We start from the raw sequence: 16,025 nt of genomic DNA, 5'->3' as shown, positions 1-16,025 counted from the left end.
TCACCGGAAGTGAAGTGTCTGTAAATAGCATGGGAAATCCCAGTGTTTTCACAAGATAGGGGTATATTTAGAAATCATTATGGAGATTAGGCTTCACATCACAAGAAGCAAAATGCACCTATAAAATGTACAGAAATGTTTTTCCTTTCAGAAACTGTTTAAATTTTTTTAATGAGAAGAGAACTTTTTTCACAGCACTATGAGGAACAGGGGTAATTTCTGCGTAGGACTATTTTTGCGTTCCAAATGCTCATTGGTTGAATTGGTGGTCTGTAACCTAAATCAGTTCCCATGGTGCTGATGGACACACCATAACGATCCACGAGCTCATGATGACGACCATAAAACTTCTGTAGTGATGACTTCAATCATAACCCTGTTCCAGAAGCCTATTTGTTAGAGTTCTAGCGTGATACAAAAAGTCTGCGTAATTTCAGCAAGCTCTGGCATAACGTATGAGTTGTGATATGAACACTCCATACGCAGGAGAAAATGTGTCCTTTATTCTTTTCATTTCACTACTTCCTGTTTATCATACGAAGTGATAACGAACATTCAAATCCCCGAAGTTGACCCTGAAACCAATACTCCTATGACATTTTATCATTGTATTCTTAACAAAAAGGTTTAGTCTTAGATTCATCGGTAGGTCGCCAATGTTTTGCAATCGGTTTTTGTTCTATTATTGTTCTAGATATGAAAAACACTGACGCTTTGAGTTTTGCAGTGCTTTACCACGCGGGAAATGCGTTTGATTTTCATACAGTTTAACCTTCGGGACTTAACCATGTCGTCTAATTTTCATTGAATTCGAGGATAAAACCAACACGAGCATGGTTGAATTTTTCTTGTCGACATTAATTTATCACGAATACTGACGGTATTTACCATTACAATGGATTTCAAGACTCAAATAATGAAATGGCAAATTTACATTGCTCTATGAAAGTGTTTTACATTTACCTTGAGTTATGGATCCTCTTTATACATCATGGTCTTTGATCCATTGGTTCAGTGGATCTCATATCTGCTTCACTGGGTTATTCTTTCAATTATTATTAAGAAAATTTTTAAAACTTTTCACAGTACTGGCTTCTAAAACTTTGGCAGGCTATTCCAATTGTCCACTACCCTATGCAACAAGCTATTTTTCCTCATACTCATGTATTCCACAAAATTCAGTAACATGTATGTTATAAGTGAAGCTGCATATACTCTCTTGCAATTATCCCTCTCTGTTCTGATCGTCCATACTTCTAAATCTAGGTAATAAGTTGAATAGTTTCATACAATTCCTGACATATATTTCTACAGAGTAATACTACAGTAGCTACATGTAAGGATATGTGTATCACAATATGCTATTCATCGATCATCAACGTCTTTTATTTTTTTTTAGTTTTACTTGCATTGTACTTGGACAATGCTTAAAATCATATATAAATTAAAATGTTCATTCTATAATGTATGTATCATTTAAAAATTCTTGGTAGTAAGCTCTATATAAATGAAGAATTTTTCAGGAACGGAAATGAATGTGAAAGTTACTTGTCGCCATGATTGTAAACTAGTTTGCAATTGGCGCTACCACTAGTAATCTTTTATCAGAAACCTACTATCATCAGGATCCTGTTCTTTCTTAGGATTCGGAAATTGTGCATCGTTGATGCCAATATCTTTTACAGCTGGTTTTGATGAATATGTTCTGTATAATTTATTTCTTCAAAATGTTTATCAACAAAAACTGTTATGGCATTTGCAAAAGAACTTCCCTTGCAGTATGTGACAGTGTAATAGTTGACCCTAACTTCTAGCCAAAAATCGGGCTAATTGATTTTTAAGTCTAGTAGCTTATCTGGCTTCTTGCCTCCAAAAGTTCATTTTGACTCCTGTAAATAATTACATGATAGTCTTGAATTAATTAATCCTGAATATATTAGAAAAATTACTAAAACAAGTAGGTAAAGAAGTTTACTGACTGACAAACACTACTATGATTTTGACTCTCTATCTGAAGATGGTCTACAGTCATGAAATTTAATGTAAACTTCATTACTGTTTTTCAGATGACAGAATAAGGTTTTAAAATGGCACCTAACAACCCATTACCAGTATGGGGAAATGAGAAGACTATGAATTTAAATCCGCTCATTCTGACAAATATTCAGTCCTCACCATATTTCAAAGTTAATCTGTATGAACTGAAGACGTATCATGAAGTCATAGATGAAATTTACTACAGGGTAAGTACATTGTACTTGTATAATTTTTAAAATGCTTAAAACTGTAAAAAAGGAAATGCTTTTCTTTACCAGTATCCTTAAGGATAAAGATAAGGATGGAAGCTGTTTAAATTTCCTTGCACATTTAAAGGAAGATTCAAATGTGCTGTTGCTTGAAAGAGAATTTCAAAATCATGTAAAATGTGACTTTATCTTGTGAGCATAAAAATGCTGTTTGAAATGGCCGTAGTTCCATATTATCTCATTATTTATTTTGGTGTTAAGTCATCTTTTCTCATTTTTTGCCAACTAAATTTCAGACAATAAGCCCCTATCCTTAATCTGAAAAGAATTTTATATCAGATACATTGGCTTGGAAGCAAAATTTCTGCAAGAGAGTCTCTATTTTTACCAGCATTGATTGATGGGCTGGTCCCAATATCGAAGACTGATTAAAGACTTGAATTCTTATTCATTACAAATTTATTTGTTCTCTTTTTTTTTCAGGTTGACCATTTAGAGCCATGGGAGAAAGGGAGTAGGAAGACAGCTGGACAGACAGGCATGTGTGGCGGGGTACGTTTCCAATGAGGTATACAACAGTAAGCTGTATTGTAGTCAGTGTTTATATTTGTATGTTTTTCATACAGTGTACATGTACTTTGACAAGAAATTACATGCTCCAATAAAAATGTCAAAATAGCATGTACAGAACTTGATATGGTAAAGAAAGTTTCATTCTGCTTTTGCAGAATATGTTTTTTTTTGTTTATGTTTTGCGTAAGATTTCAAGAATTTTTATGTTCTGTCACTAAATGCAAATGAAAATGTGCCTAGGGAAAATGAACAATTGATAATTATAAATCCCATGTGGAAAGGGATTTTATAAGATTAAGAAGCTGTAATTGAAAAGCTGAATGAGACTTTCTATGTCTAAGGGTAAGAAAAAAATTAAGAACCAATGACATAGCTCTATCCTTTTTTATACACCTGTTTTCTGATAGATTTATTATGGTATACCCCTGTCTGTCTACCCACATATTGTAAGATAAACATAAAAAAGCTTTGCACATTGTTCCAAAAACTTGTTCAGTTACTAGCCCAAACCTTCAATTTTCTTGATTTTAAATATACATTGAATCAAGCTTTAAACCATTTCTTCTAGCCCTAATAAATTTTTGATAGTTTTGGGCATAAGGCATTGTGGTTGGGAAGGAAATTTTTAAGAAAGGGCTATTTTCAGTTTTTTTTTTTCAGTTAAGGGACCATTTGTTGACAAACCATATCCGTTTCTATACTGTCAGAAGTTGCAAATGGCCCATGGCCCTATGCCTTTCCAAACACTGAAGGCTAGTGGCTTAAGGGACAGACTGCTATGAATGATTGGATAATAGATGGAAGACCTCTACCTATCATTCGTTATGTGATTTTATTTCAGAGTTATGGGACTTTGAATGGATAAGATTATTGACCCTTTACTGTTGTGCAGTAGTTTATTTGATAACTCATACAATGCTGTGAAATTTTTTTTGTAGGTACGAGGTGTTGGGGCAGGTGGAATTGTATCCAGTGCTTACTGTTTGTTGTACAAATTGTTTACTTTGAGGTTGACAAGAAAACAAGTCAATGGACTTGTCACACACTCAGATTCGCCATATATTAGAGGGCTTGGATTTATGTACATCAGGTAGGTTTGAAAAACAGTTGACTTATTCAATATGATATTATCAAGTAAGAATGGTCCCTTTGAATTCCATTTTTCTATTTGATGTTTTAATGAATTAATAAGTTGTGGTGTATTTATATGAGATGTATGTAAGATTTATAAAGAAAAACTCACTGAATCCAATGAAACGAGCCAAACCAGAAAACTGAATAAATTTCCTTCCAAGTAATCAAAGTTTTATAGAATTTCCACTGAACTGTATCAAGATATACCAGACACTGTGGTAGAGCTATTTGCTAAGGGCTATTCCAGAAATAAATGAACGTTGAGGGGGGAGAGGCACTAAAATTTGACCCCACCATGCATACAATTTTAATTGATTACTTTCTAGAATATTTGTTCCCATTGATTACTCATTCATTTAAAGGCTTACTGAAATATCAACCACCCATCAAATATTTATAGAGGTCCCCCCCACCATCTTACATAGTAACTCCAATCAAAATCTTTGAAATTGATGACATCACTAACAGTTAAGAATTTTCTCAGACTTAAATAACTTTTCAAGTTTTGTGGCTTTGGGACCAGATCAGTTATGTAGGGTTAAAACCTAGCAGACTTGCAGTGTTCTAGGATTCTTATTTCCCATTACCCGGGGCAAGTGAAATTTGGGTCAGGGAAAGTTAGGTACTTAATTACACTTTCCTGTGGCAAGTTGAAAAATTTGTATGCTGTGAGGATTTGTTTTGTTCAGAAAGCAGTCATTGACTGTGGGAAAGTTGATTTTATATGGATTTTTCCCGAGGAAACCTCAATTTCTGAAAAATCCTAGAACACTGACTTGTTATGATATATCACGATAACATCCTTTTCAGATACACTCAGGACCCCAAAGAATTATGGGATTGGTTTGAACCATACCTTGATGATGAGGAGGTAAGAATCTGACCAGAAAAAAATACATACACAGAGTTTTATTGCAGTTCATTAATTAGGTGTTGATCTTTTTTATTATTTGTTTTGATTAAACTTAAAGGAACATTTCAACTACAGGCTTTCACAACTTCCTGAGTTAAAAAAAAAATAATAGTATTGTTTCCTGCTACTAGCAAGAAATAGGGTAGGCAGGTAGGGAATATATTTTATTTTTGAAAAACACTTAACATTGAGTTAATGGGGAAACAATCTAGACTTTAATGGCACTTGAGCCAAAATGGTCATTAATTGATTATGGTAGGCAAGGTAGCAGGAAACATACATATAATTTTTTTTGGCCTGATATAATTTTCAGCTAAAGTTATTTGTTGTTTTCCTTACATATGTGATCTGTTGATGTAATAATTTTTAATAAGATAATTCATTTGTGTATCTTTGCAAGAAATTAATGATTGACTTTCTTTCTCCATTTGGGAATGGACTCTCTTTATTTTTGAAGAACTGCAATAATACTCACATTACATTCCACTATAACTTTTGGATTGCTGTGCAGTTCATATTGTGGTGAGTATATCGTAAATTTAAGTTGTTTTTTTACACTTACATTTTGGGGGGTATTGGTTTTTTTTCTGTTATGTATTGAGGGTTTTATTTGAAAATAAATAGTAATTGCAATTCAATTCAGTCCTATTTTGTATTGTGTTACATATAATTATGAACTTCAACTGTTATGAGTTACATAAAATCAAAATCTCAGGATTTTTTTTTCACTATTAATAAAGCCTTTTTCTATTGAATGTAAGCAAATTTGAAATAACGAAAATTTTAGAACTTGACATACATTTTTACAAAAAAATCAATATCTTAAAGAGACATTCGTTTTTGTCATCAGTTTTGTTCTTTATTTAATTTCTTAAGAAATGTTGTTTTTTTTTTTAATGACTGGACTTCTTTCTTTTGTAGAGTGTAAATTAAGATGTATTTCAGGGGCCTTGCTCTAGTTGCCGACAGTGGTCTGTCCAAGAAACAGAGAGGCTGACGGACCTCTAATTGAGGTTATAATAAGACCCCAAATACAGTTTATCTTATTATATATCTTATACTGCACACTTTTGATAAATTACTTTTCATATTTAAAATCATGTTATATCAGAGATTTTTGTTTGCAGTTCTAGTACTTGTAATCTTCTAGACCAAACAATTGTATAGCAGTAAGACGAATAGGACAAAATCACTCTTGCTAAAAACTTAATTGTGAAAGAGGCTCTTAATTTGTGAACCAAAATACACTAATATTTAAATATGTAAAAATAGGAGATATGGTATGATTGCCAGTGAGACATCATCCACCAAGTAACCAACAATTAAGACTAGCTTCTACACAGGCATATGTGCCACACATGAGAATCATATGGTTTGCATCATTTGATTATCATAAATCGAGCACCATATGATAATCATATGTTTCGGTATACATATGATTATTGCATGATTATCGTATGATAATCATATGTTTATCACAAACATATGATTGTCATATTTTTTTTATGCAAAAATTACCATATGAGAATCATATGAATCAAGCACCATATGGTTATCATATGTGGCACTTTTGGTTGTGTACAGGCTACCACATGGTCTTCAATGATGGGCAAAACCCATACCATAATGCAAGCTGTAAAAGGCCACAAAACAAATTAAGTGAAACTAGTAATAAAAGACGAAAATCAAGGTAATCTATATAAAAACACAGAACAAATAACAGTGAACATAAAAAATAGACAACCACTGGACTACAATATTCCTGGCTTTGGAAACACACATTAAGTATGAGGCTGGGTTTAACATGTTAATGACCGCTCAACCATCACCTGGGACAGTGGTTGGAAACTACAACAATAAAACAAACTACATAAGTCTGACTAATTTTGATTTAACTTCTGAAATTGATATAGAATACAACCACAATGTGTCGCACATCCTACAGTTTTGTTTTATCTGTTTTTACAGTGAACTACACTGAATAAAAGGCCTTTATTCTATGTAAAGAAGATAAATTTAGGATGGATTTTACCAAATACAAAGAGTTTGAGTATATTTTACCACAGGTAGCTAGAGCAAAACCCAGGTGCTATTTTAAGTTAATTTAATTTTTGACCTTTTGAACTTTTTTTTTACAGGAAATTGACGTAAAAGCTGGTGGGGGTCATAAAATGACCATAGGTCAAATGGCGCGACAGTGGCTTGTCAAGCTGGAATGGTATAGCACATTATTTCCCAGAATTCCAGTTCCTGTACAGAAGATGTTAATGGAAAAACTGAAAGAACATCCGTCAAAACAAGAAGAAGAGGAAACAAATGCCAGAAGAGGGTCACCCAAACATATACCTGATGGTGAACTCTCCTTTGGGGAAGCTGAAAAGCAATCACATAGGCGTCCAAGGTAAAATAATACAGATGTACCACATTGTGATAATCAATTTTAGACTGAATTGACATCAACTTCCTGTCTGACAATGTTGTTTATATTTTGACCATTTGCTGGGGAGTACGGTAATCCTTTAAATTTCTAGTAATTGCTGAAAATATGCTGCATTTAGGAACTAAAGGTGTATGTTCTGAAAATATCAAAATAGGCCCCAAAAAATATAGTGCTTTAAATAAATTTGAAAATGGCATAATTCACTAGCTGAATATGTACCTTCAGTAAAAGCAAAGTTTCATTGCTGTTCACGCATGTGTTACAATAAAATTGTAGATGGAAAATACAAGCAATATTAGAAAATTTAACAGAATTGTGTTGAAATAGTTTATTTCATGAAACATCTTTATATAGAAAATATAGAGTGCATTTGTCAAACTCTTTGATGTTCATACAAAAACAGCCTTCTGTACCATCACAACTTCTGACAATAAAATTTCATAGCTTGCCCTCTACATTTTTGGATTAAAAAAACAAGTAAAAGTAACAAAGTCCTTTTTTGTCAAGCCCTCTTTATTATTAAATGCTTTTGCAGCTGAAAATGATTATTTTAAAATTTATTTTGATTGTTACAATTTTCTTCCTTGAAAAATATTTTTAAGAATGTAAAATTACGAAATATGAGTTACAACCAAAACCTGAAATGTCCAATTTTCCCAACTTTTGATTTTGTTTATAAGGTATGTCAATTTAAACATGCTTCAAAATTAAAATTATCCAATTTATATAGCTACTGATCTTTACATCATGTATTAGTCTGGGTATAAGTTTCTTTTCTTCACATCTATGTTGGAAATACTGCATCAAGGTAAATAAATTGACCGATCAAGTATAAAATACCAATCTTTTATCTTACAAAATTTTACTGCAATCTAAATGTAAAAAAACTTTTTTTTGGACTTCAAAATTGCATGGACTACAATACATGAATGAGTATTTTTATACACCAAAGTACAGTATATTAGTATTCATATAGTATTTTAGCTTTAAAATAGACAAATAGAAAGTTTCAAATAGTAAGTTTACACTTCAGCCAAAATAGTAGGTCTGAAACAAGTGTTAGTGAATTTATCCCTTTGTAAATTTCAAATTCATTTTTTTGTAGTTGTACAACTTTATATTTTGTTTATATGCATGTCACTGACATAAGAAATTGCACTCACCTTTGGTAATTGAATGTCATGAGAAATTATGCTTTGTTTCAAATTGAATGCAAGCTCTAATTATAATGTTTGCTATCTTTTCAGCAGCCCACCTCCTCCAAGAAGAGGATCTCCACCAGTTAAACGTCCAAGGTCTAGGTCACGATCACCTAGAAGACGGTCACCTAGAAGAAGTCCTCCAAGACGTCCTAGATCACCACCTTACCGTCGCCATTCACCACACAGAATATATCGTCCAAGATCTCCACCAAGAAGACCTCATGTTGAAGATTTCGCCAGGGAATTGGAGAGAGAAAAAGCTAGGCAGAGAAGAGAAAAAGAAAGAGATTCAAGAAGATCAAGATCACGGTCACCTAGACGACGCTCAAGGTCCAGATCTCCAAAGAGAAGGTCAAGGTCACGGAGTAGAGACAAACGACGAAGGTCACATTCAAGGTCAAAGGATAGGAAACACAAAAGTTCTCGTGATAGACATAGGTGATTTTAAAAGGAAGACTCTCAGAAAATGTGTGAAAACTTACGGATATTTGTACTGCTCATAAAATCATGGTTTCATTTTTATAGATAACATAAGATGGCAATATGAGGGAGTTAATGCTCTAGTATAGTGAAACACATTTTCATTTACCATTACATATTTTTCAAACAAATCAGATATTTTTTCAAAAGGGTAAAGTAATTCTGAAAAGGATGTAAAGTTATTAAGATGTGACAGGATTTGAATTTTTCATTTTTTTAAATGCATTTGTAGAACGTAAGTTTTTGCCAATTTTGCAAAAACTAAATTGGCATGTAGCTCTAAAATCTTGTGACAGGATTGTGTGTCTACTGGTAATCCAAACATTTAAAATTCTCATTGTTTAAATACTTTTATAGAACTTAAGTTTTTGCCAATATTGCAAAAAATAAATTGCTATGTAGCTCTGAAATCATGACATCTGTATATATTTTTTTGTTCTGCACTTTTACTTTAAAATAGTCTTCAAATATGATTTATGGAAATCAGTTTGGAAAATGGAAAAGTAAGAAATACAATTTGTAAGTAATGTTATACCTGTTCGGAGTAAACTCTCAAAACACCAGAAACCAGTCTAAACCAGCTATATTATGAATTCTCAACTCATAATGAGTTTCCCTGTTTATTTGTAGCTATTTTCTATATCAAGAGATTTGATACTATTTTAAGGTTGACTGTTACTGTAAATGTATTAACTTTCAAAGATTGTGTCAAATAAGTATTTTTGCAGGTATCTATTTTTGATGTTTCTAAAAAGTGATAAGTGTTAAATAGTATTGAAAATCAATATCGGGGTACTATTGTTTATGCTTCTCTGTCCACCCGGAAAATGAGGCAAATTAGTACACCAGGAGAATTTATACATGTACAGTATGCATTTCTGACTATGGGAAAGTAGTTGCTTTGTTTAAACATCACTATCATTGGATTAAAATTTCATTCTATGTTATTTTTCAATTCCTTGAAAGCTACATTTTCTTCACAAGTATAATTCCATATAAGAATCATGTAACAGGAGATTCAAATAAGATATCTGCAAGAAGGTTTTGAATCACCTGTGCATGATTTTTAAATAAGTTATAGTTAACTATCTTAATGGCATTATCATTTGTTCTCAGGTACATCTGTAATTCCAAAGAGTTCATTAAATTAAGAACTGTGTAACTTGGATTTAAGAAAACTATTGAATGCATTTTTTCTTAACTTAAAACAGCTGTTATTGTTGTAAATTAATCTGAAGGATTTTGGAAGAATCAAATATTGAAAATATAAATATCAGTTTGCATGTTAGTATTTATTATTTTTATACAGTTAGTAACCTATTAAATGTTAGTCGAACTGTTTCTGTAGAACAAAATGTTCAAATCAAGTTGGGAACGCAATTTTCAGGAGTCTTATATATTTCATTTCAAATCTTTTTTGTTGGCATTTAAACTGGTTTTTAAAATTATCAGTTACCATATGCCTTTGAAGATCTTGTTAAGACCATCTGAATTTATATCACATGAACTTCAGCAAATTATTATATTCCATTTTTCATAATTCTTATAATGACAGGTTTTGTCTAACTACTAATTCCTGTTACTTTCTTGTTCTGAATTAAATAATATCAGTAGAATCTTACATACATGATACATAAATGAACCACTTTGATAATTTATAACTTATTTAGGTTAATTAGTAAGTTCGTATTTTTTACCATTTTGTTACATATGTTGGCATAGCAATAGCCTTGATTTTTATTGTTTTTAATGGTTTTATTTCATCATCATGAAAATTGATCTTTTTTACCTGAACAATCAATATGTTTGCTGAATCAATAATTCAGTCCATGTCAATAAAAGTTAAACTTATAAATGATTATTTTATGCCTGACCAATAGTTATTATGATACTGACAATATGTAGAATCATGTTTTACAGGAAGTAGTCTTCAGTTTGGAGACATGATTCATAAGCGATAAAGTTTGGTTCTAAGTGACATGTAGATTCTCCTTCAGTAGTAAGTGGTTTGATATATTACTCCTGTCATATCAAGACATTCTAAAGAATAGAGGGGATAAGTAGTTTAAGTCATGATTGAACAAAAGCAAAGTTGTCTTCTCCTATGAAATCTGTAGAAAAATTAGAATATGTTAAAAGGTGGAAAACCACTGTTGGACATTATCTGCATTAATTCATAGCTAAGAATAAAAGAAATCAATGGTAACTAATGTTGAAGTTTAATCTTAACAAAACAAAAGTGACAAAACCAACAGAAATTAGAAGAAATATTCAGAAGAAAAACCAACAAAACAAAACAAAAAGCTAATGAACAACTACTACTTCACCAAATACCTTTAAATATAACCAGTTGCCCCGGTAGGGTAAGCACCCTTTAACTAAATTTATATCATGTTTCTTGTGTTAAATAAAAAGACAGAAAATATACATGATAAATGACATAAACATTTCATGTTAGCAGTAGATAGTTATCTGATGATGATGATGATGAAGACAGTGACAATCATTGGATAGAAAGTTCTAGTTGATGAAACGTCCTTAATGTCTGATCAACAAAAGTGTTTCATTTATTTTGAAATATAAAATATTTATATCTTTACTTGTTGTTCAGTGCACTGAATTTTAAATTGAAAATGTTTGCAATATTTAAGAACTTATGTCATTTCCCTTGAAAACTAAATATAAAGATGTTCACCTCACATTATGGCCTTTTGAAAACCGAATATAAAGAAATGCTAACGACCTGTTGTTATGTGTTTAATATAAACAAATCGCCATTATAGAATAGTAAGTTAAATTTTCGTTTTATCTTCTGGCGAAAAAGAAGCATTCGAAATTAATGGTTCCATATTTCATTGATCTTTTGTAAATTCATCGGGTTTGTATTTTGAGTAATTAGTTGCGCTCACCGACAAATATTTACATATAAACATACATTTAAGTCATTAAAGGTTTACTCAACAAATTCCTGAAAGTAAAAGATTACGGGCAGTCATTATGGTTTCTGATTTTAACAACGTCGATGTACAATGTACATTACTCCGGCAAATGTCTAATCAATAAAATAAAATACCGCACAGGATATCTTAGCTACAGTTTGTATGGTAGCACAGGATAGCCTACGTAAGCTAGAGGATCGAAGATGTACCGTTAATTTGATCCTCTATTCTACATAACACCTAGACAAGCCCCCCTGTTTTTCCATACAATGTCCGTACCTAAGATATAACCCTATAATCATCCTACGAGGAGGAATGACCCAGCCTTCGAAAGACATATTTTTTATAGTCTATCTGGCAGAATGCTGTAGGGCGTTTGACTTTCCAAAAGTGGTCACAGCGGTACGAGTTTGAATCCTGCGAAGGGAACGACCGAAAATTTGCCAAAGAATTTTTCAGACCCTTGTTGGCTTACGTTAACTTCCCTGTACCAATCACGATCAACATGATTTACGAAGCTCTATGCATGTATACATTACAGGAAATTTCTGAAATTACAGAAAGGAAAACAAGTTAGAAGTCTTAGGCTCTAAATAGGTTACATATACAAATAACATGTCTTTTAGCTATTGCGTAATGTAGTTTGGCATATTTCTTTTACTGACTCTTTAGAAGTAAATTGTTTATATGTACCCCCCCCCAAAAAAAACAAAAAACAAAAAACAAAAAAACAAAAAAACAAAAAGCACAACAAAAATAAAACAGAAAACAATAAAGGTGACCTAAATCACGCCGCTTCACTACGTTATATTCGCTTGACAATGAATTGATATTTAAAAAACGCTTTAACTGGAAGCAATATGTGTTTCAGGTTGTATTTCATTCTTAGCAGTCATTATATCACTTGAAGTGTCATTTCAACCGCAGAGGAAGTTTGTGCTTCATTTTATATAATATAAGGACCAGCTATTCAATTATCAACTTGAACTCAACCTGAAATATTAAGCCTAAACCTCATTTTTTTCCAATCACCAACCAAGGTGGGAATGTCATGTCCGTTAAACAGGAAAAACCTACGATATATAGAACGCATTTTGAATACATTCAAAATGCGACATAAAAAATGACAATTCAGTAGACAAGTCTCTACTGCACATCGATATTGATTTATCATAAACTTTTAAATGATTATTTTATGCCTGACCAATTGTTGTTTTGATATTGAAAATATGTAGAATCAATATTGAATATAGAATGTTTAACAAGGAGTAGTCTTCTGTTTGAAGAAATGATCCTTAAGCGATACAGTTTGATTCAAAGTGACATGTAGATTCTCCTAAGTGGTTTGAAATATTACTAGAGTTGTGTCAATAGATTCTTAAGAAGAGAGGGGATAAGTAGTTTAAATCATGTAGAGAACTTGGAAAAGTAATACATTGCTAAGGATAAAAGAAATCAAGAAACTAAATGTTGAAGTTTCATCTAAACGAAACACAGGTGACAAAACCAACAGACACAAGGATAATACACAATATTCAGAAGAAAAAAGAGAAACAAACACAACAAAAAGCTACTGAGCAACCACTTCTTCACCAAATACGTTTGAAGATAACCAGTTGCCCCTGTAGGGTAAGCATCCTTTAACTGAATTTATGTCATGCTGCGTGCGTTAAATAAAAAGAAAATATTCAGAAAAAATGACACAAATATTTCATGGTAGTAAGAGACAATTATCATTCGATGATGATGATGAAGATGATGAAGATAATGACATAATCATTGTATAGAAAATTCTAGTTGATGAAATGTCTTTAATGTCTGATCAACAAAAGTGTTGCATGTTTTTTGAAATATAATATAAAATATTTTTACCTTGACATGTCGTTCAGTGCACTGATTTTAAATTGAAAATGTTTGCAATATTTTTACACATTTTAGAACTAAGTCATTTCCCTTGAAAATTAAATTCAAAGATTTTCACATCACATTACGCATTTTCTTTTTGAAAACCGAATAGAAAGATCTGCTAATGACCCAGTTGTTATGTGTTTGCAGTTCAGTGAGTTGGTTTTAATCATTTGTAATATCAGGCGAGTGTAATCTGTAATAGAACGAAGTTTTATGTATTACTATTATCTATTATTTTTACAAGTTATTGAGTTTTTAGTGTCAGTCTCTGTAAGTATCAGGCAGTGGATAAATAATGGTGTGAAAAAATAAAATTTAGGCAGTTTAATTGGACTACTTGCACCATTCAGAATAAAAGGGGTAAAAGACGAGGTTTTCCCAATCATTTTGGTAAACTGACTTATAGTTTCATTGAAATGGACCGAAATGATCATTGCAAGGTCGACCGAATCTAATGTTAATGATACTTCGCACGAGTCGCTCATCATCCTCAGTCATGTAAAGACACTTAGACTCATCATCTGGCATGAAATCCTTCTGCCGGTGGTCCTCTTTTGCTCCCTTACACACACAGGAGTATGCTCTACATAAGTCACCACAGTGTCCAGTATATTATGCTATCTGCTACATAGCTAAGTCTATTCACTAGTTTGTCCATATCTCCTGCTAATTCCATGAGTGCAAAGTTAAATTCAATGGTGCACCTGTAGGTTTAGTCTATCGAAAATCTCTTTTGAAGTTTAGATCTGGCTGCCTTCGTTTCAAACTGTAGCATGTGCTCACTGAAATTTGCATTGTCACAATGTCGCATTTGTGTCTTTGCTAAATGTCAAGTATCACGTAGGTTCTCTGGGATAATTTTTTAACGCCCCCTTGTTTACGGCTGAATCCTTTATATGAGTGACTATCCCCATCTGTTGTTAAATGTCCAATCACAAGGGCTTCTTCGTCTTCACCAAGTATATCTGCTAGAAATTCACCATATCTCTCCTCATTGAATATATACTGTCGCTCTTGTTCAAATTTGCTGTACAGTGTCCTTGATGTCCTGGGCACTCTGGGTTGCCCCCTAGTGAAGTAACTGGCTGTTTTGCAGTGTTTGTTAGCATAATGTAGAGCAACGATTCTCTTCTTCTTTGTTACATTTTCAATTAAAGTACTCGTTGCCTGGGTTGCTGGTGGTGGGAATGGTGTCTTTGTGCGGTGCCCATACAAGTATTTGTTGTACTGTGTGTCAGCTTCAGCTGGTATAGGAGTATCTTCTGGGAATCCATGTCTTAGTAGTGATCTCCTTACAACTTTTCCTTGCTCCTTCATATCTTTTTTGTTCAATTGGACCAGTTTTTCACCACAAATGTTTGATTGTTGCTGCATATAGGTGCGTGACGGTGAAGGATGGCTGATGGTTCTCATGATCTGTGACCAGGCTGTGTTTGAAATGCTGCAATCTGCAAGTGCTACTTGCAGCCTCATGTTCGGGGCACCTGGTTTTCTGCCTCTGTTGGTTGTGTCCATCTCTTCATAAAGAGGTACCATTTCTGTTTCAAATCCACGCAGTGTACAGTCCACACTTTCTCTCCAACACGTGGTCCTCTGTTCTTCTGAGTCATAGTTGAACTCAAAGTTCCCCTGACATCCTGGAAATTGGTCTAAGTGCTCATGAAATGCTTTTGTAAAAGGTTTGCATGTCATATCTGCATGGACAAATCTATATGTGTACTTGTTGCATTGAACGTTTGGTTGCATGTACCTCTCAAATATGGTAGGCTCTCCTGACTTGTCTCTCATTACTGTGACTTTAGGTGGGTTGTCCAATTTTTTTCACATTTTCCTTCAAGATTGGCCAAGCTTGTGGGTTCAATGCCAATATTTTTCTTGTGTTTCCGTGACATTTTGGTACTTTGATTTTGAATTTTTGGAAACTTGTCTATAAATATTTATTTCCTCATTGGAAAATGTCAAGGATAGAATATTTCCAAAAGTAGCATCAAAGTGCCAACACTGTCATTTTTACTGAAGTGATTATGATACTGATGAGTAATCTGGGGCTCCACCATGATATCTGTTGAAGTGGCTGTTGAAGCCTAGGTGTCAGGTTTCATGAAATCATTTACCATGATGGTAATTAATCAGCAGTAATTGTACTTTTAGATGTTGTATTATTTGATGGGCTTCAAAGAATAAAAAATA

At 32.8% G+C, this 16,025-nt stretch overlaps 1 protein-coding gene across 2 annotated transcripts; it reads left to right on the top strand.

Annotated features, from left to right (window-relative positions):
* Positions 1-516: 516 nt before the first annotated feature.
* On the top strand, positions 517-11,194 carry LOC148612733 (pre-mRNA-splicing factor 38B-like). Of its 2 annotated transcripts, none has more exons than XM_088594406.1 (7): positions 517-645; positions 2,067-2,243; positions 2,730-2,798; positions 3,758-3,909; positions 4,764-4,824; positions 7,005-7,267; positions 8,554-11,194. In XM_088594406.1, the coding sequence occupies exons 2-7, from the start codon at positions 2,088-2,090 to the stop codon at positions 8,948-8,950; spliced, it is 1,098 nt and encodes a 365-aa protein (XP_088450532.1). In that variant the 5' UTR covers positions 517-645; positions 2,067-2,087; the 3' UTR covers positions 8,951-11,194. The 2 variants fall into 2 exon arrangements, with proteins under 2 accessions (XP_088450532.1, XP_088450533.1); XM_088594407.1 differs by having other exon boundaries at positions 8,557-10,843.
* The last annotated feature ends 4,831 nt before the right edge of the window (positions 11,195-16,025 follow it).

Source organism: Perna viridis, chromosome 7, assembly GCF_037379345.1.
Source record: "Perna viridis isolate PV_CMFRI_1.1 ecotype Kerala chromosome 7, ASM3737934v1, whole genome shotgun sequence".
NCBI lineage: Eukaryota > Metazoa > Mollusca > Bivalvia > Mytilida > Mytilidae > Perna > Perna viridis.
Note: the sequence above shows the minus strand (reverse complement) of the source record. Positions and strands in the feature narration are given on the sequence as shown.